Genomic DNA, 20,224 nt, shown 5'->3' with positions numbered 1-20,224 from the left:
AAAATTCTAAAGGGTTCACAAACTTTCAAGCACCACTGTACATGTGGGTGCATATACCTTACCAGCAAGTGCAGTAACAGGGCATGGTAGCGTGAGGTAAGTTGTGTAGCCCTAGTACTGACACGACTGCTAATGTGTGTTTCTTCTAAGACCTGCTGGGCCAGGGTACTTAAGCCCTCTATTTCCTCCTGGTAGGCCAAGACTTCCTCATGCCATCCCTGTACAACACAAGAAACACAAGGGCACTGGTAAAATGTAGACAAAATTAATATTTAACAAAGTCCAAATCCATCAGCATCATTAAAAGGCAGTGTTCCTCCACACACCTTCAGCAGCTCTAGCTGGGCCTCCTTGGTGGCTTTATCAGAACGCCTGCAACTGTGCAGCTGGCCTTTATTCTCCATTCCTTTCAACCAGTTATCAAGGCGCTGGAACTTCTGCTCCATCTGACGCAGCTTGGCTATGGCGCTGTTTAGCTGAGATCTCGTTTCAGACAGCCGGGTCTGGTAAGAGCCCCACTCCTGCTGCACTGTCTCCAGGGTACGGTCCTCTAACTGGGGTATTCCCCATGGAATAACTTGCTCTCGACTCACTAGCACTACGTTTAGCAGAGCCTGTCCCTGTGTGCATCGCACTTGCAGTTCCTACAGATGGTCAAGCATATCAGATTCATAATTAGTGAGAGATTCTATTACAGTAACACAGTTGTCTGGGTTTCTGTAATGCAGTATAATAATGTCTGCCAAAAAGCCTTATAAAATATACACTGATCAGTCATAACATTAAAACCACCTGCCTAATATTGTGTAGGTGCCCCCTGTGCTGCCAAAACAGCTCTGACCCATTGAGGCATGGACTTCACAAGACTTCTGAAGGAGTGCCACCACTGCATACTGGGAACACCAAACAAGACCTGCCATTTTGGAGATGCTCTAACCCAGTCGTCTACCCATTTTGACCTTGTCAAAGTCGCTCAGATCCTTACGCTTGCCCATTTTTCCTGCTTCCAACACATCAACTTTGAACACTGATTGTTCACTTGCTGCCTACCCTTTGACGTGCAATTGTAAAAAGATAATCAGTGTTATTCATTTCACCTGTCAGTGGTTTTAATGTTATGCCTGATCAGAGTATAATATATAGGTGAGAGCAAAGAGACTTGGGACAAGTTTTCAGCTTTCATAGACTGAGTGAAATTCTTGCAGGTAGCGTCACATTTATATTGCATTAGAGAGCATTTACTATACCCTTTTGCCACAACGTTAGTTTCTCAGCTTGTCACATATACTGGCCTTCAGGCTTCACATTTTCTGTCATTATTTTTTGCAGGGAGACATGAGGGAGAAATGGGACATTATGCTGGGAGACTTGGGACATGGTGTGGAGACATGGACCAAAAGTAAAATACCTAGGCCTACATGTTTAATTTTTATTTATTATCAAAACTTGTGACATATGAACTGTATTAGCACACAATGCTGGTACAGATATAGAAAAATGTCAGTTGACCCCAAACCTGATGAGACAAAACAGTTCCATTCTCAAGAAGGAATGAAATAAACTTAATCCTCATGTAGGTACACGCCCACATTTTTAACAAAAATTTTTAAACAATTTTATATTTGCAAACCACAAGAAAAAACCTGTAACATGAACTGTCCCAACTCTCTCCATCTGGCCATTTTGAAAAAAAAAAAATCCTTAAATGTCCCCCCCCCCCCGAATTTAAGTTTAATAAATAATAATAATAATAATAATAATAATAATAATAATAATAATAATAATAATAAAAAATGGTAACTCTAGGCTACATACTTTTATTCCTAACTAATCCCAAATTCACCAGCATACATTACACCACAGAATGGAGGTGGATTGTGAAATCAAAAATGCAAGTTTTGGTTGACAAAAATATTTAACTGCATATACCTTGCTGTAGTGTCCAGCTTCATGGTTCCAAAGGAAGTAGGTTTCTCTAAGGTGCAACATCTAACTTTTGATGTAATCTAAAACCTCACAGGTTAAAATTAATTTATGGAAATATAAAACTGTCCCAAGTCTCCCCGTCCCATCTTCCTGCTCTCTTCTACCAAGCATCTGCCTGTGTGCATTTATTGTTTAATTATGTCATAATTAAAATAGGTGCTATTAATGTGCCATTAGGTGAGCCAAGAGAGAAATGGCATGCTTTATTGTTCTCACTTGCAGTTTCTGTAGAGTTTCCTCCAGGGTATCAACATCTCCCTCTAGCTGGGTGTAGCAACTCAGTTTTTCCTGATGCTGCTCCAACCAGTCTTTAAACTCATGCAGCTTGTTCTGGTAATCCTGATGAGCTATCAGCAGCTCCTCTGCTTTTCCCACTCCAGCCTGAATAAAGAGAAGACCATACTTTTCTCATTAATCCTTTATCAGGCAATGATGCATCTTATTTTGGGATTGAGAGCTGTGCTTAGGAATGTACCTGGGCCTTGTCTTTAATGCTTTTGTACCGCTCTTGCAAGTCTTGAATCTCTAGCTGGGTGACATAGTGCTCAGCCATATTGGACCCTTTCAGAGAAATGGTGTCCAGGACAGAACTGTGGCTCAGCACTTCTTCACATAGCAACTGCAATAAAATCAGAATTATATACATCTCATTCTATGAAATTGAGTTGTACATGAGCTGATAGCCGAGTTAGCTATAAGCCATGTACGATGAGATTGAGTGGAATAATTGTTTATTATATCCACATTCAGGGGCGACACGGTGATGTAGTGGTTAGCGCTGTCGCCTCACAGCAAGAAGGTCCGGGTTCGAGCCCCGTGGCCGGCGAGGGCCTTTCTGTGCAGAGTTTGCATGTTCTCCCCATGTCCGCGTGGGTTTCCTCCGGGTGCTCCGGTTTCCCCCACAGTCCAAAGACATGCAGGTTAGGTTAACTGGTGACTCTAAATTGACCGTAGGTGTGAATGTGAGTGTGAATGGTTGTCTGTGTCGATGTGTCAGCCCTGTGATGACCTGGCGACTTGTCCAGGGTGTACCCCGCCTTTCGCCCGTAGTCAGCTGGGATAGGCTCCAGCTTGCCTGCGACCCTGTAGAACAGGATAAAGCGGCTAGAGATGATGAAATGAGATGAGACAACTTTGTATTGAAAATGTATATTACTTCACTTTCCAAATAAAGCGGCTAGAGATAATGAGGGAGATATCCACATTCACTGGATTTTGAGAAACAGAGCATTTTTATTTTTTGCAAATTCGATAAATAAAAACTTTATACAAAACATCCGACAAAATCATTTCGGCTTAGAATGTAAACAAACTGGCGAAATGACAGTAGCATTTTGTGAAAAATGTGATAATTCTTGAAAAAAAAAGATACATTCTTATCATCAAATACTTTCATTCCATATTTTGTTGCCTTTTTTGTATTCTGGGGGATTTTGTTTTTGAGTAGAGTTTTTATTTTGCCCTCAGCTGGTTCAGCAAATGCTCTGCCATTTGGTTTATCTCTTCTCACGGTATATGAGCTGATAACCTAGTAGTAGAGTAGCCAATCAGAGTGCGCGATTGCTCATATCCAGTGAATGTGTATATATATATATATATATATATATATATATATATATATATATATATATATATATATACACACAGGTAGTCATCGACTTACGACCTATGCGACTTACGACCGATCGACTTTACAACCATCTGGTTATGACTGGCAAGTGTTTCCCAGCTGAGCTAGCTGAGCGTACGACAGTTTCTGCCCCAACTCCCGGCAGCGCCCAGCATCCAGCCAGTTTTGCCAGATACTGCTGACGGTTTCCAGCCCAAAATATGTTCAAAACCCGCCAAAATGCACTTAAAACCGCCCAATCTGGTAACACTGCATCCAGCCTCTTCTATTATATGTGCAGTGTTTCGCTGGACAAACAACAAGCGAGCTACAGTGCGCATACGGCTTAACCAGATCTTGTGCTATAACGTGCGCAGCTGGTAATCAAAGTAACTTTCACTTTTCTGTTCTGTTACACTGTTCTGTGTCCAATGTCCAAAATGAAAAGTTAGTTTTCAACTGTTCAGCAAAAAAAAATGTAATTAAAACAACTGTGTTGTTGAAATGATGTGTTTGCAATTTATTTATAATCAAAAACTGATACAGGTGGATGAAAGAGTGATAGTGTGATAAAAAAGTACTATACTAGTACTACTGAGTGATTAGAAGTCCTAGTGAATGCTTGATAAGTAGACAATAATAAATAATTAGGTGTATTTTTCGGCGCGCACTGCACACGTGCACTTTGGCTCAAAATAATATACCGGCAAGAAATAAAAGTTACTTTCACCCCTGAACATGCAGTGTTCCACTTAAACCAAATAATGAGCCAAGGTAATGAAATAAGAAAATGTTGATAAAATAAGACTTTAAGATGATTACAATATCATTACACATCACAATATACTTACGTTCATTTAACATAGGCCGACTTATGACCAGATCGGTTTACGACCGGTCAGTTGTAACCAAACGCAGTCGTAAGTCGACGATTACCTGTATATGTGGGGGTGGGGGGGTGTTTGTACAGATTTTTTTCAGAATTCATATCAGCGGTGATTCCTAATTATCTCTTGACTTTTACTATTTAAAGTCTAAGTCGTAAAAATATAAGGTGAAACTGTTAAAGCTGATTACAGGTAATTGATTGCTGCTGATGTGCATCTTATGATCATTTTAATTTGTAAGATATTGCATCTGGTGCAATGTACATGCAATGAAATAACAACAATACCTTGGCCTTTGCTAGATTGGCAGCTTTATCTCTCATCTCAGAGTACTGCTTGTCTTTGGAGTTGAGACTTTCTTCCACACTCTCAATCCAGCTCACAAACTGATGCACATCTTCTTGATAACTGGTCCATTGTGAGAGAGCGCCCTCCAGCTGGCTGTGGGGTCACAGACAAGTTACAACCAACAGCACATTCACTCACAGACATCTTATTAAAAAAAGCAAGTATTAAAAGCTGCTTCAGTTATCTAGTGAAGCCCTGATGTATAATTACTTTTTTTCTCAAAAGAATGGAAATTCTCTGATTAGTCTTTGATTAGGCTGATTAAAAGGGAGAACAGTAGGCATACCTCTTGCATTGAATGGCTGCAGAAAGCAGGCTGTCCCAGGAGTCCTTCAGATCTTCAATCTGCTTGCAGATCAGAGGAACCCCCTCAGTTGATGTGTTCCTCCGCACAGACTCACCCCGAGTGACCAACATTTTCAGCTGAATCTCCTTTTCCTGGCGAGCTGTAAGCAGGGCCTGAAATAACACCCAAACAAATCCTTAGTCACTATATAAGTCATTTTTGCTGGTAAGCAAGCAAACGGCAATCAAAATGATAAAACTTTTATTAGTGCACCTCAAGTTTAATCATCCTGCTGTCCAGAACATTTTTATCTGCTGTTGGAGTGCAATAAGTCTGCAGCATATGACTGGTGTCTGCCACCCAGTTCTGCAGCTCCTTCAGACCCTGAGAGAAAAGCTGGTGCTCGGACACAATCCTCTCAATTCTGGAAGCTTTTTCCTAGTATTACAGTAAAAATCACATTCATCAGCAACAAATCATATAATGTTGGTTTCTAATCGCTTATTTGACTGTTAACAATTTTCCAATTATCTTTAAAAATGTTAAACGTGTTAAGAGGATCACCAGTTCCATATGTTAAAATTATAATCACTGTGAGTTGTCTTTGTTAATTAGTTATGAGTGATCCAGGTTTGCTTCACCCTATTCATGCACAATGCACATTCACAGGAGAAAGACAAGATCATGTTGTTTTCGGGCTACAGCTATATAACTATAATGTATGCAAAATGCAACCTGCTACTACTATCTGCACATGCCAGTACCTATTTAATCTCAACTTGAGATCTTCTTCAACTTGGACACAATATAAGAGTCTATCCTGCCAGGAAGCACTGAGGTCAGACTGGCAGTAGGCAGGCAGAAGTTACCTTGGTCTGGTTGCTTAAAGCTAGGTATTGAGCAGACAGCTGCGAAACACGATGCACAAAGCCCTTTCCGGTCGTGTGCCTGTCCCAGAGCTGCTGGGCCTTCTCTCTCAGCCTGCTCAGCTGAGCCTCCTGAGAGGCCAACTCCTCAAGCACAGACTGTGAACGCACAGGCACATTAGCACAAGCATGCAGCTTAGGACACAAGTGCTGTTTACCTCCATTAGTACGACTGAAGGGTTAAGATGGCTACATGGAAGCAGGCTGAAAAGATTGATGTTGTTAACATTAGACAAACATTGAGCCAAAATGACACAGAGCTTGCAATCAATTAAAGCATGAGGCAAAGCTGAGGTTAAGCAAATGAAAAGCAGTGTTCGTATGATGCGTCAGCTATGAAATGCAGTATATCTGTAAAATTTCTCTCTATATATCTGCATATAGATGAGAAAAAATATTTCTAACCTATGGCCTTAAAGTATACACAATGATTTTGATCAGCTGATGAAATGGACCATAACTACATACTGCTTATAGTAAATAAGCGCAAGCTTCCAACAAGGCTTGTATAAGAATTGAACCTGATAAAAGCCACTGCTAGTTTAGAGAATAGGCAGAAATGCCCTTAAAAACAAGCTAGGCCCAGGTACACTACCGTTCAAAAGTTTGGGGTCACCCAGACAATTTTGTGTTTTCCATGAAAAGTCACACTTTAATTTACCACCATAAGTTGTAAAATGAATAGAAAATATAGTCAAGACATTTTTCTGGCCATTTTGAGCATTTAATCGACCCCACAAATGTGATGCTCCAGAAACTCAATCTGCTTAAAGGAAGGTCAGTTTTATAGCTTCTCTAAAGAGCTCAACTGTTTTCAGCTGTGCTAACATGATTGTACAAGGGTTTTCTAATCATCCATTAGCCTTCTGAGGCAATGAGCAAACACATTGTACCATTAGAACACTGGAGTGAGAGTTGCTGGAAATGGGCCTCTATACACCTATGGAGATATTGCACCAAAAACCAGACATTTGCAGCTAGAATAGTCATTTACCACATTAGCAATGTATAGAGTGGATTTCTGATTAGTTTAAAGTGATCTTCATTGAAAAGAACAGTGCTTTTCTTTCAAAAATAAGGACATTTCAAAGTGACCCCAAACTTTTGAACGGTAGTGTATGCTTTAAGTAGAATGAAAGCAACAGTTGGGTGGTGCTGAAGATGAGTACCGTATATACTGACTAAATGTTAAAAAAAAAAAGACTGAAAACTGAATGAGGATGGGAGAGCACTGATTACACTCACCAGTGACAGATGTGTTGCTATTTTTGCATTTGTGTCATCATGGCAGTCTCACATACAATATGGTATACTGTACCTGGAGTTTGTGAAGCTCGTGTTTCTTGGCTGGGAGGTCATACAGACGGCTACTGCTTTCCTGCACTGTCAGCTCTGTCTGGTTCAGCCAATCCTGCAGTGGCTCCACACTGGACTCAAAGTCCCTCATCTGTGCTTGCAGGTTCTGCCACAAAATACACAGTACTGACTTGTTTAGGTAAATCTAACTTATTGATAACATGTCCCAGCGGATATTCTATAACACTGTACATATTTCTTATTGTCAAAACACGAAAAAATGTATGATTTTAGAACAGAATGACTAGTTGGGAAGTAACATTTAAGAAGCTATACTTGTAAAGCAGTCTCTCTCTGGTGCAGGTTTGTCAGAAGCGACTTCCAGTCCTCCCTGGCACTGCTCACTTTAGCTCGGACTGTATTCACTTGCTCTTTAGGAGCTATGCTGATCAGCAGGTCTCCACTAGCAGCCAATGCATTCAGCTTACCATGCCCTTGCTCTCTGTCACTCAGGAAGTCCTGCACATCACAAGAACAAATCCGTTATTGTAATTCTCTATGGTGGCTTACTAACTCTATATAGGACACTGTAGTAATTAGTAATACATAACCATCACTTTAAAAAAGACTACAACAAAATTTCGTTTTATATACACACACACATGGAAACAAGTGTTTTACTGGGAAATACACCACTCATATTTTTCATAAGAGCTACATCTGGGACATGGAGATTCAAAACAGTGACATAAATCTCTGTATGTCATTCGCGAGGAAATCAATGAATTGTTTTGATAAATTTGGGTACTTTTTGTTTGTGAATGTGTCTATATAATAAAAAAAACATCACACGTTGGTTTTTCTCATGTTGAAAAACTCACTTTTTTAATATGAAATACATCAGGGACCTGAGTGACATATTTTCTGATATTTCACTCCGATGACGTCACTCCCAGTGTTTTCCCACTAACTAGACGCGCGTTGTCAAAATGGCAAACCGGTTCAAAATTGAAATTCTTTTGATTAACTTGCTTTTTTTTTTGTGGATGTGTTTATATAGTAAATAGAACATTGCAAGGTGGCATGAAGATATGAAGTTTATGTTCACGTGCTGGAAATATTTTTACTTGTTCGCTTTGCTCATTCGTGAATATATTCACCACTCGAAGATAAACTTCATATCTTCATGCCACCTTGTAATATCCTCTCTCTCTCTCTTTGTGTGTGTGTGTGTGTATATATATATATATATATATATATATATATATATATATATATATATATACACACACAGAGAGAGAGAGAGAGAGAGAGAGAGAGAGAAACTGCATATCTTCACAGAACCATGTAATTGTCAAATACACGAGAGAGGCAGATGTATGTGCAGAACTGTTTATTATAATACAGTGTGAGATATATATATATATAATATATATATATATATATATATATATATATATATATATATATATTACACATGAAGTGCATCAAACACACACTAAAGCAAAGCAAACAGTCTAAATCAGCAAGCAAGGTCATAAACAAGAAAACAGGCAAAGGATCGGTCGAGGCACAAACAGGATGTCAGAGGTAAAACGAGAACGAGAACTAGAACCAGGAACAGGAGTCGAGAAACCAGGAAAACCACAAACACGGGAAACAAGGCTCAGTACTGTAATGCGCACTGAATGTGGGGTAATGCTTCACAATGTCTTAGCATCAGCGCAGTCCTTAAGTAGCCCAACACTTAGTTCACTAATTGAGAACAGGTGCACCTTGTTCATGGCACGTGTGCTGGAGCTCACTCGGCGTGCGTGCAGCCCGAGGCGTGCCTTCAGGTGCACGCGCCACAGCGCGCAGGACTGACAGTAATAGCCTCTATTTATGTCACAGTTTTGGTTCACCATGTCCCGGATGTAGCTTGTATGAAAAATACAAGTGGCATATTCTCATCTCATCTCATTATCTCAAGCCACTTTATCCTGTTCTACAGGGTCGTGGGCAAGCTGGAGCCTATCCCAGCTGACTACGGGCGAAAGGCGGGGTACACCCTGGACAAGTCGCCAGGTCATCACAGGGCTGACACATAGACACAGACAACCATTCACACTCACATTCACACCTACGGTCAATTTAGAGTCACCAGTTAACCTAACCTGCATGTCTTTGGACTGTGGGGGAAACCGGAGCACCCGGAGGAAACCCACGCAGACACGTGGAGAATATGCAAACTATGCACAGAAAGGCCCTCGCTGGCCACGGGGCTCGAACCCGGACCTTCTTGCTGTGAGGCGACAGCACTAACTACTACACTACCGTGCCGCCCACAAGTGGCATATTTCCCAGTAAAACATTCTTGTCCATCTATCTACGGTATCTATAGATAGATAGATAGATAGATAGATAGATAGATAGATAGATAGATAGATAGATAGATAGATAGAGTGGTGCTTGAAAGTTTGTGAACCCTTTAGAATTTTCTATATTTCTGCATAAATATGACCGAAAACATCATCAGATTTTCACACAAGTCCTAAAAGTAGATAAAGAGAACCCAGTCAAACAAATGAGGCAAAAATATTATACTTGGTCATTTATTTATTGAGGAAAATGATCCAATATTATATATCTGTGAGTGGCAAAAGTATGTGAACCTTTGCTTTCAGTATCTGGTGTGACCCCCTTGTGCAGCAATAACTGCAACTAAACGTTTGCGGTAACTGTTGATCAGTCCTGCACACCGGCTTGGAGGAATTTTAGCCCATTCCTCCATACAGAACAGCTTCAACTCTGGGATGTTGGTAGGTTTCCTCACATGAACTGCTCGCTTCAGGTCCTTCCACAACATTTCGATTGGATTAAGGTCAGGACTTTGACTTGGCCATTCCAAAACATTAACTTTATTCTTCTTTAACCATTCTTTGGTAGAACGACTTGTGTGCTTAGGGTCGTTGTCTTGCTGCATGACCCACCTTCTCTTGAGATGGACAGATGTCCTGACATTTTCCTTTAGAATTCACTGGTATAATTCAGAATTCATTGTTCCAGCAATGATGGCAAGCTGTCCTGGCCCAGATGCAGCAAAACAGGCCCAAACCATGATACTACCACCACCATGTTTCACAGATGGGATAAGGTTCTTATGCTGGAATGCAGTGTTTTTCCTTTCTCCAAACATAACGCTTCTCATTTAAACCAAAAAGTTCTATTTTGGTCTCATCTGTCCACAAAACATTTTCAATAGCCTTCTGGCTTGTCCACGTGATCTTTAGCAAACTACAGACGAGCAGCAATGTTCTTTTTGGAGAGCAGTGACTTTCTCCTTGCAACCCTGCCATGCACACCATTGTTGTTCAGTGTTCTCCTGATGGTGGACTCATGAACATTAACATTAGCCAATGTGAGAGAGGCCTTCAGTTGCTTAGAAGTTACCCTGGGGTCCTTTGTGACCTCGCCGACTATTACACGCCTTGTTCTTGGAGTGATCTTTGTTGGTCGACCACTCCTGGGGAGGGTAACAATGGTCTTGAATTTCCTCCATTTGTTCACAATGTGTCTGACTGTGGATGGGTGGAGTCCAAACTGTTTAGAGATGGTTTTGTAACCTTTTCCAGCCTGATGAGCATCAACAACGCTTTTTCTGAGGTCCTCAGAAATCTCCTTTGTTCGTGGCATGATACACTTCCACAAACATGTGTTGTGAAGATCAGATGTTGATAGATCCCTGTTCTTTAAATAAAACAGGGTGCCCACTCACACCTGATTGTCATCCCACTGATTGAAAACACCTGACTCTAATTTCACCTTCAAATTAACTGCTAATCCTAGGGGTTCACATACTTTTGCCACTCACAGATATGTAATATTGGATCATTTCCTCAATAAGTAAATGACCAAGTATAATATTTTTGTCTCATTTGTTTAAGTGGGTTCTCTTTATCTACGTTTAGGACTTGTGTGGAAATCTGATGATGTTTTAGGTCATATTTATGCAGAAATATAGAAAATTCTAAAGGGTTCACAAACTTTCAAGCACCACTGTAGATAGATAGACACACACAGTAAATACAGCATACAGTACCTGGATCTTCTGAAGACTAGATGAAGCTTCGCTGAGATTTTGAGGGGCATCAAAACACTTGGCTGTATTAATTTTAGCATTAACTAGCCACTGTTGAAACTCTCGGAAAGCAGCACGGAACTTTTGCTCCAGCAGCTTCTCTTTTCTTTGGCACTCCCGAGAGATGTGCAGACTGAGGCTGCAGCAGAAAAAGAAAGCGCTAACTGTGTACCAGCCAATATGTGGCTTTCCACAGGTTTAAGATATAGCAGGAACTGTCTGAATTTTACCATCATGTTTTATATCATCATAAACCTAAACCTTTATAAGGCTTTATTAAACTGCTCACCTGTTGTACTCTTTGATGAGGGTGGATACCCTTGTGGATTGTGTTCCCAGGTCTCTGGAGAAACGGCAGAGGTCATTCAGCTGTGACTTCAGATTATCTGACATGGGTTCCGCATTGAGTAATGCTTCCAAGGTGTCCTAATTTATAGTAACATGAAAGTTTTGATTATAATTTATACGAGGCAAGATGAAGTGACTCAATCGCTGACCATGATAGTGCTACAAATATGGTATTTAGTAGTTTAACATCGTTAATATGTCATGTCTAATAATCTTATTAGAAATCCTGTACCTTGGCAATCTGCCAGCCCTGCACAGCTTCCTCACTGGTGTCCATAGCTTCCACCTGCTGCAGTGTGTCATGCCATTCATGCAGTCGGCTGCTAAAGCCTTGCAGGTCCTGCTCCAGCTGTGCAGCCAGAGTGCTGAACTCCTGATCTGAGCTGGCCATCTGAGCCAGTGTGGCCTCTAGGCCAGAGCGCACATGTTTGGCCCCACGTTCCCACTGCTCCCAAGCAGACAGCAATCCTGCCTCCTCCCTCTCCAGTGCCTCACACCCTACAGTGGAAGTGTGATCACGTGCTGCAGCCCCGCACCGCTGCACTCGCTCCAGCCTTTCCCTGCCCTGCTTCCTAGAGTTCAACAGCTCCTGCCATCAAACAGCAAAGTCAGCAATCACACACTTACAATTAATTAATAATTCTATTCTAATAGTCTCTATGTGAATAATTTTAATTGCCCTTGCGCATTCTTACCTGCACTCTGGAGAGTTTCTTCTGAACAGAGGCAGCATCTCCAGACATGTCAGACCAGCGTTGGAGTTCCTCTTTAGCAGAGGTCAGCCAGTCATTCAGTTCCCGCACAGCGTCCAGATACAACTCATGCTCTTTCATGATGTCACCCATCTGCTGTACCTTACTCTACAGGAAATGACAACACTTGGCTGCATCAACATTGCTTGGCAGCATAAAAAGTACCCTGTGTGTGTGTGTAGATAAGCTTCATATCTTCGTGCCACCATGTAATATCCTCTCTCTCTCTCTCTCTCTCTCTCATATTATATATATATATATATATATATATATATATATATATATAGAGAGAGAGAGAGAGAGAGAGAGAGAGAGAGAGAGAGTGTGTGTGTGTGTACATATGAAAACACGACAGTAGAAGTGAGGAACACACTGAGCATCGGTATGGAAAATAACACAAGGCAAAGAAACTAACGGAAATCAGGGTTTAAATAAGGCAAGTAATAAGTTTCCAAAGTGTACGGAAGCCGAGAATGGCCATGCTTGCAATATTTTTTAAGGCTGTTTTCTCGTCATAATGAGAAAATTATTGCATTATCTCAAGATAATAAAGCTCATTACAAGTTAATTAGCTATTAATTAATTACTTGATCAATCAATCAATCAATCAATCAATTAATTAATTTTAAAACTTTTTATTCATTTTGTTTTATGCTGTTACTTATTAATGAAATTATTTTTTCATTCATTCATTATTGACAGTCTGAATGAATGGAAAATCACATGTGATGCCCTTCCATGTTCAGGGCTCCATGTATGCCACGTTGGTCGGCTCATCAAGCACCTTCCCTATGAGGAATTCCCAGTAAACGCAGGTCATAAGCTCGTGTTTGTTAGGACTAGGACTGTTTTGGCCTCTAGAGGCCGCTGTTATTTCCTTTTCATGTCGTGTTCATTTTGGCCTCTAGAGGCCGCCACTGTTCCTGTGTTTTGAGTTTGTGTTAATTGCCTAATTATCTTCACCTGTGTCCTTAATTAGTTTGTCTATTTATACCCCTGAGTTCAGTCCTCTTGTCACGGAGTCTTTGTGCTGTTATGTTTATCTCCAGTTTCCTTTGTACTGTGTTTTTTGATCTTCTTAGCTTTTGTATTTTTGCACTTTGCTTTTCTTTTGGATTATACTCTTTGGTTTTTTTTTTGTCTTTTGTTTTGCCCTGTATATAGTGTATATAGTTTAAATAAACCTTTTGATTCTTTTTCTACTTCCGCCTCACGCCTCTGCATTTGAGTCATCCCCCTGGTGGCCTAGTGGGGGTTTGCTGGATTATCACACCAACGAACCAGGTTCGAATCCCAGCAAAACCCTAACAGAAAGACTCCGTCATGACCGACTCAGCAGAGGCTGCTTCAACTGTCTACCCGGCCAACCTTCAGGGAATTATGGCAGCTTTGACATGCTTCGGAGCGACCATGGACGCTCATGGACGTACGCTCACCAGCCAACGTGAGGCCCTCGCTCGCCACGAGGAACTGCTTCAGCAAATTGGGAAAACCCTGGCACAGCTGACATCTCTGCCTGCATCTCCTGCTCCTGATCCAGTTCCTGCTCCTGATCCAGTTCCTGCTCCTGATCCAGCTCCCACTCCTGCTCCAGTGCCTCCTGCAATGCTGCCTTCTTCACCTCGCGAACCCAGCCTTCCTGCACCACAGAGGTATGACGGCAAGCACAGTGAGTGCCGAGAGTTCCTTACCCAGTGTCAACTCACCTTTGAGCTTCAGCCTACCACCTACACTACGGATCGCCGCAAGATTGCCTTTGTGATCACCTTATTAGCTGGTAAGGCGCGAGCCTGGGCTACTGCTATCTGGCAAAGACAGGGACCTGAGTGCTTTGATTTCCAGCTGTTTTCTGAAGAGATGCTTCGGGTCTTCGATCAGGCAGACATCAGTACCGACGCAGCCCGAAAGCTCATGTCCATCTGGCAAGGAGGAAGCGTCGCAGATTACGCCATCTCGTTCCGAACACTCGCAGCAGTAAGTGGATGGAACGAGACTGCCCTGGTGTCAGCCTTCCACCATGGTCTGTCTGACCCCATCAAGGACGGTCTGGCCTCTATTGGATGCCCAAGTGACCTCGAAACCCTCATCTCACATGCTATTCGTCTGGACAACAGGATGAGAGAACGCCACCAAGCCTTGAGCCCCCCCAGCCTCCCTACCTCTACCTGGAGACCATCTACCTCCTTCAGTGACTGTCCAGAACCCATGCAAGTGGGTCGTACTCGCCTCTCCGCATCTGAGAGGGAGCGCAGAAGGAGGGACAAGTGCTGCATCTACTGTGGCAAGCCTGGTCACTTCCGAGCATCATGTCCCGAACTCTTGGGAAAAGGACCGCCCCGTCCAGCCGAGGGAGGGTTGTGACGGGGCCTACCCTCTCTCCCGGACTCCCTGGCCAAGGAATCTACATCCCGGTCTCCATCTCCTGGGGTGAGTCTGTCCACTCTTGTCAAGCTTTGATAGACTCAGGGGCGGCTGGGAACTTTATGGATATTCACTTCGCCCAAAGCATCAATATTCCGACTGCACCTCTTGAAGTCCCACTGTCTGTGTCTGCCCTCGATGGCCAAGCGTTAGGTGATGGAAGAGTCACCCAAGTTACTTCTCCAGTTTTCCTCCAGTCTCAAGGTCACAAGGAAGAAATATCCCTGCACCTGATTCCTTCACCTGAGTTCCCAGTTATTCTAGGCCTTCCTTGGCTTACTCGCCACAACCCTCGCATAGACTGGGTAACAAGCCAGGTTGTGGAATGGGGCCCTGCATGCCATGCCTCTTGTCTGCTCTCTAGCTCTCCTGTGTCTCCTGCCGAGCCCCCTGATCTCACCGAGTTATCTCAAGTTCCCACAGAGTACTGGGATCTCAAGGAGGTATTCAGCAAGAGCAGGGCCGCTGTTCTTCCTCCGCACCGGGCCTACGACTGTGCCATCGACTTGCTCCCTGGGACTACCCCTCCTCGTGGCAGACTGTTTTCACTCTCTCAGCCAGAACGCAAGGCCATGGAGGAATACCTCAAAGATGCCCTGGTCTCTGGGTTTATTCGACCCTCCACTTCACCTGCTGGAGCCGGCTTCTTCTTTGTCGGCAAGAAGGATGGGGGGCTCCGACCATGTATTGATTACAGGGGCCTGAATAAGATCACTGTGCGCAACCGATATCCCCTTCCGCTGATGTCCACAGCTTTCGACCTGCTCCAAGGCGCCACCGTCTTCACCAAGTTGGACCTACGGAACGCATACCACCTCATCCGTATCCGACAGGGAGACGAGTGGAAGACTGCCTTTAACACCCCGTCTGGGCACTACGAATACCAGGTGATGCCCTTCGGACTCACCAACGCACCAGCTGTTTTTCAGGCCCTAATCAACGACGTCTTAAGGGACATGATTAACCTATACGTTTTTGTCTACCTCGACGACATCCTTATCTTTTCCAAGACCGTGCAGGAGCACCGCCACCATGTCCGCCAGGTTCTCCAGAGGCTGCTACAGAACAATCTGTTCGCCAAGGCCCAGAAATGCGAATTTCATGTTCCCGAGGTCTCCTTTCTGGGATTTATTGTACGGACAGGCCAACTCCAAATGGACCCTGCCAAGACCCTGGCCGTCCGGGATTGGCCTACTCCCAAGTCCGTTAAGGAGGTTCAGCGGTTCTTAGGATTCGCTAACTTCTACCGCAAGTTCATCAGGAACTTCAGTTCTGTGGCAGCACCCATGTCAGACCTCACCAAAGGGACAGGTGGATCTTATGGCTGGTCTCCTCAGGCAGAAAAGGCGTTCAAAGACCTCAAGGACCGCTTCTGCACGGCACCCATTCTGGTTCTCCCGGACACCTCCCAACCATTCATCGTGGAGGTGGACGCCTCGGACAGTGGTGTCGGCGCGGTGCTCTCTCAACGTTCGGAAGGAAAGCTGCACCCCTGCGCTTACTTCTCCCACCGCCTGAGTCCTGCTGAGTCCCGGTACGATGTGGGGGATCGAGAACTGCTAGCGGTCAAACTGGCCCTTGAGGAGTGGAGGCACTGGCTGGAGGGAGCACAACATCCATTCCTGGTTTGGACTGACCACAAGAACCTGGAGTACCTCCAGCAAGCCAAGAGACTGAACCCTCGACAGGCTAGGTGGGCCCTGTTTTTCAGTCGGTTTGACTTCACCCTCTCATACCGCCCCGGCTCCAAGAACACCAAACCTGACGCACTGTCCAGACTGTTCTCTGCCACTAACAGGGAGAATGAAGTCGGGCCTATTATCCCTGTGTCCCGGATTGTGGCCCCTGTCCGCTGGGGTATTGAGGAGGCTGTCCGACGAGCCCAACGCCAGGACCCCGGTCCTGGGACGGGGCCACCAGGCCTCTTGTACGTCCCACATCAAGCCCGGGCCAAGGTTCTCCAGTGGGGTCACTCTTCCCCTCTCACCGCCCACCCGGGAGCTCGGAGGACCCTGGACTTCCTGAAAAGACGCTTCTGGTGGCCTAACATGGAGAAGGAAGTAAGGTCATTTGTCCTGTCCTGTGAGGTTTGCACCAGAACCAAGAACCCACGACAGCGTCCCCAGGGTCTCCTGCATCCTCTGACCATTCCCCGGCGTCCCTGGTCCCACGTGGCAGTCGACTTTATCACGGGTCTCCCTGAGTCACAAGGTAACACGGTCATTTTGGTCTTAGTTGACAGATTCTCCAAGGCCTGCCGCTTCATACCACTGTGCAAACTCCCCTCTGCTCTTGAAACTGCGAAACTTTTGTTTAATCATGTCTTCCGAGTCTTTGGTCTTCCACAGGACATCGTCTCAGACCGAGGGCCCCAGTTCTCCTCCCGAGTGTGGCACGGGTTCTGCAAGGTCATCGGAGCCACTGCCAGCCTCTCCTCTGGGTTTCACCCACAGTCCAATGGTCAGACGGAGAGGCTCAACCAGGACCTGGAAACCACCCTGCGAGGCCTGGCTATGGATAACCCGACATCGTGGAGCACCTGGCTGCCATGGGCGGAGTACGCCCACAACACCCTGCAGTCATCGGCCACCAAGCTGTCGCCATTCCAGTGCCAATTCGGGTTCCAGCCACCTCTGTTCCCGGACCAGGAGGAGGACGCGGGGGTGCCCTCGGTCAACCAATATGTGAGACGGTGTCGCAAGACCTGGAGCAAGGTCAGGAAGACCCTCATACAGACCTCCAGAACCAACCAGACTCAGGCCAACCGCCATAGAAGACCTGCACACGCTTTCCGCCCTGGGCAGCGTGTTTGGCTGTCCACTAAGGACCTTCCACTGCGGGTGGAGAACCGCAAGCTTGCTCCTCGCTACATTGGCCCCTTCAAGGTGGTGCGCAGGGTGAACCCTGTCTCCTACCGGCTCCAGTTGCCCCGGACTCTGAGGATCAACCCCACTTTCCATGTTTCCCTGTTACGGCCCGTACTGACGTCTACGTATGCCCCTGCCCCTAGGAACCCCCCACCCCCCCGCATCTTCCAGGGGCAGACTGTGTTCACTGTGAATCGCCTGCTTGACTCCCGCCGGGTCCGCGGCGGGTTGCAATATCTGGTGGACTGGGAGGGCTATGGTCCTGAGGAGCGCTGCTGGGTTCCTGCTCGGGATGTCCTTGATAAAGAACTATGTCGGGACTTCCATTCGGCCCATCCGGATCGCCCTGGGAACGTCAGGAGACGCTCCTAGAGGGGGGGGTCCTGTTAGGACTAGGACTGTTTTGGCCTCTAGAGGCCGCTGTTATTTCCTTTTCATGTCGTGTTCATTTTGGCCTCTAGAGGCCGCCACTGTTCCTGTGTTTTGAGTTTGTGTTAATTGCCTAATTATCTTCACCTGTGTCCTTAATTAGTTTGTCTATTTATACCCCTGAGTTCAGTCCTCTTGTCACGGAGTCTTTGTGCTGTTATGTTTATCTCCAGTTTCCTTTGTACTGTGTTTTTTGATCTTCTTAGCTTTTGTATTTTTGCACTTTGCTTTTCTTTTGGATTATACTCTTTGGTTTTTTTTTGTCTTTTGTTTTGCCCTGTATATAGTGTATATAGTTTAAATAAACCTTTTGATTCTTTTTCTACTTCCGCCTCACGCCTCTGCATTTGAGTCATCCCCCTGGTGGCCTAGTGGGGGTTTGCTGGATTATCACACCAACGAACCAGGTTCGAATCCCAGCAAAACCCTAACAGTGTTGATTAAATCCCTGCCCTTTGTAGACACCGCTCGTGGCTACTACCGATCATATATGAATTAAAAGAATTAATTTCAATCAATAAACAAACATAAATAATGAGGCTACATAAAACAAAATGAAGAAATATTAAAGAAAAAATAAAACTATTAAGGATTAATTAACGATAATTAATAAATAATTTTCTCGTTATTGCGAGAAAACAGCATGAAATAAATTACTGCAAGCATGGCCATTCTCAGCTTCCGTAAAAGTGAAAGCAGGTGTGGTTAATGCTGCATCTATTAGCAGGGTATGTGGGAATTGTAGTTCAAGGGATCATGCTTGTAGGTTGCACAACATGCTCTGGAAAGTGCAACCTGGAAGTCTGGAAAGTATTAGCATAATAATAATGGATCATTTCAATTTTTAAAAAATATATGAAAGCATTTAGGCATAATTTAGCCATGAATATTACCTTGATAACTGCTGTTATGTCAGAGAACTGGGCAGTGAGTTCTGCTCTCGGCTCTTCTGCAAAGGCCTGGTCTCCAGTTTTTTCAAACAGTTCTGTAGCTTTCTCGTTCAGGCGACTGAGTGCTGCTGAGTGGCTATCGATATCAGCCTCTATGGCTCGCAGACGCTCCAGCAAAGAGATCTTCTCCTTCAATCCAGGCTGTTGAGGAAGAGCGACTTCAATCTCCTGCTCCACGGTGTCCATCCACTGCTGCAGCTGAGCTTTCCCTTCCTGATAGCTGCTCCACTGGGTCACTGTCCACTCCAGACGACTGTTTTATACACACATATGCAGAGTAGAAACGTGTGAACAACAATACAAGTTAGTGTATTTCTTATCACTTTTTATCAAGAACTATTTTACCTTTAAATATCAGAAGAAAATACAACCCCGATTCCAAAAAAGTTGGGACAAAGTACAAATTGTAAATAAAAATGGAATGCAATGATGTGGAAGTTTCAAAATTCCATATTTTATTCAGGATAGAACATAGATGACATATCAAATGTTTAAACTGAGAAAATGTATCATTTAAAGAGAACAATTAGGTGATTTTAAATTTCATGACAACAACACATCTCAAAAAAGTTGGGACAAGGCCATGTTTACCACTGTGACACATCCCCTTTTCTCTTTACAACAGTCTGTAAATGTCTGGGGACTGAGGAGACAAGTTGCTCAAGTTTAGGGATAGGAATGTTAACCCATTCTTGTCTAATGGAGGATTCTAGTTGCTCAACTGTCTTAGGTCTTTTTTGTCGTGTCTTCCGTTTTGTGATGCGCCAAATGTTTTCTATGGGTGAAAGATCTGGACTGCAGGCTGGCCAGTTCAGTACCCGGACCCTTCTTCTACGCAGCCGTGATGCTGTAATTGATGCAGTATGTGGTTTGGCATTGTCATGTTGGAAAATGCAAGGTCTTCCCTGAAAGAGACGTCGTCTGGATGGGAGCATATGTTGCTCTAGAACCTGGATATACCTTTCAGCATTGATGGTGTCTTTCCAGATGTGTAAGCTG

The 20,224-nt window shown here is 44.1% G+C and overlaps 1 protein-coding gene across 7 annotated transcripts in view; it reads right to left on the bottom strand.

The window, feature by feature from the left end:
- The window catches only part of syne1b (spectrin repeat containing, nuclear envelope 1b), a 140,832-nt gene that overhangs the window by 57,006 nt on the left and 63,602 nt on the right, over nucleotides 1–20,224 (bottom strand). For 5 of the 7 annotated variants that reach the window (XM_060934445.1, XM_060934448.1, XM_060934446.1 and 2 more), the window contains exons 51-64: nucleotides 19,169–19,478; nucleotides 12,502–12,666; nucleotides 12,039–12,395; nucleotides 11,748–11,884; nucleotides 11,420–11,597; nucleotides 7,675–7,857; nucleotides 7,361–7,504; nucleotides 5,390–5,554; nucleotides 5,117–5,289; nucleotides 4,770–4,923; nucleotides 2,462–2,605; nucleotides 2,203–2,367; nucleotides 327–644; nucleotides 63–218 (exon numbers count right to left, since the gene is read on the bottom strand). In XM_060934445.1, the coding sequence (XP_060790428.1) occupies nucleotides 63–218; nucleotides 327–644; nucleotides 2,203–2,367; nucleotides 2,462–2,605; nucleotides 4,770–4,923; nucleotides 5,117–5,289; nucleotides 5,390–5,554; nucleotides 7,361–7,504; nucleotides 7,675–7,857; nucleotides 11,420–11,597; nucleotides 11,748–11,884; nucleotides 12,039–12,395; nucleotides 12,502–12,666; nucleotides 19,169–19,478 (2,749 nt within the window). Of the gene's footprint in view, nucleotides 1–62; nucleotides 219–326; nucleotides 645–2,202; nucleotides 2,368–2,461; nucleotides 2,606–4,769; nucleotides 4,924–5,116; nucleotides 5,290–5,389; nucleotides 5,555–5,985; nucleotides 6,142–7,360; nucleotides 7,505–7,674; nucleotides 7,858–11,419; nucleotides 11,598–11,747; nucleotides 11,885–12,038; nucleotides 12,396–12,501; nucleotides 12,667–13,994; nucleotides 14,025–19,168; nucleotides 19,479–20,224 lie in introns of those variants that run through there. The other 2 variants (XM_060934453.1, XM_060934451.1) reach the window with 2 other exon arrangements.

Source organism: Neoarius graeffei, chromosome 11 (assembly GCF_027579695.1).
Source record: "Neoarius graeffei isolate fNeoGra1 chromosome 11, fNeoGra1.pri, whole genome shotgun sequence".
Taxonomy (NCBI): domain Eukaryota; kingdom Metazoa; phylum Chordata; class Actinopteri; order Siluriformes; family Ariidae; genus Neoarius; species Neoarius graeffei.
Note: the sequence above shows the minus strand (reverse complement) of the source record. Positions and strands in the feature narration are given on the sequence as shown.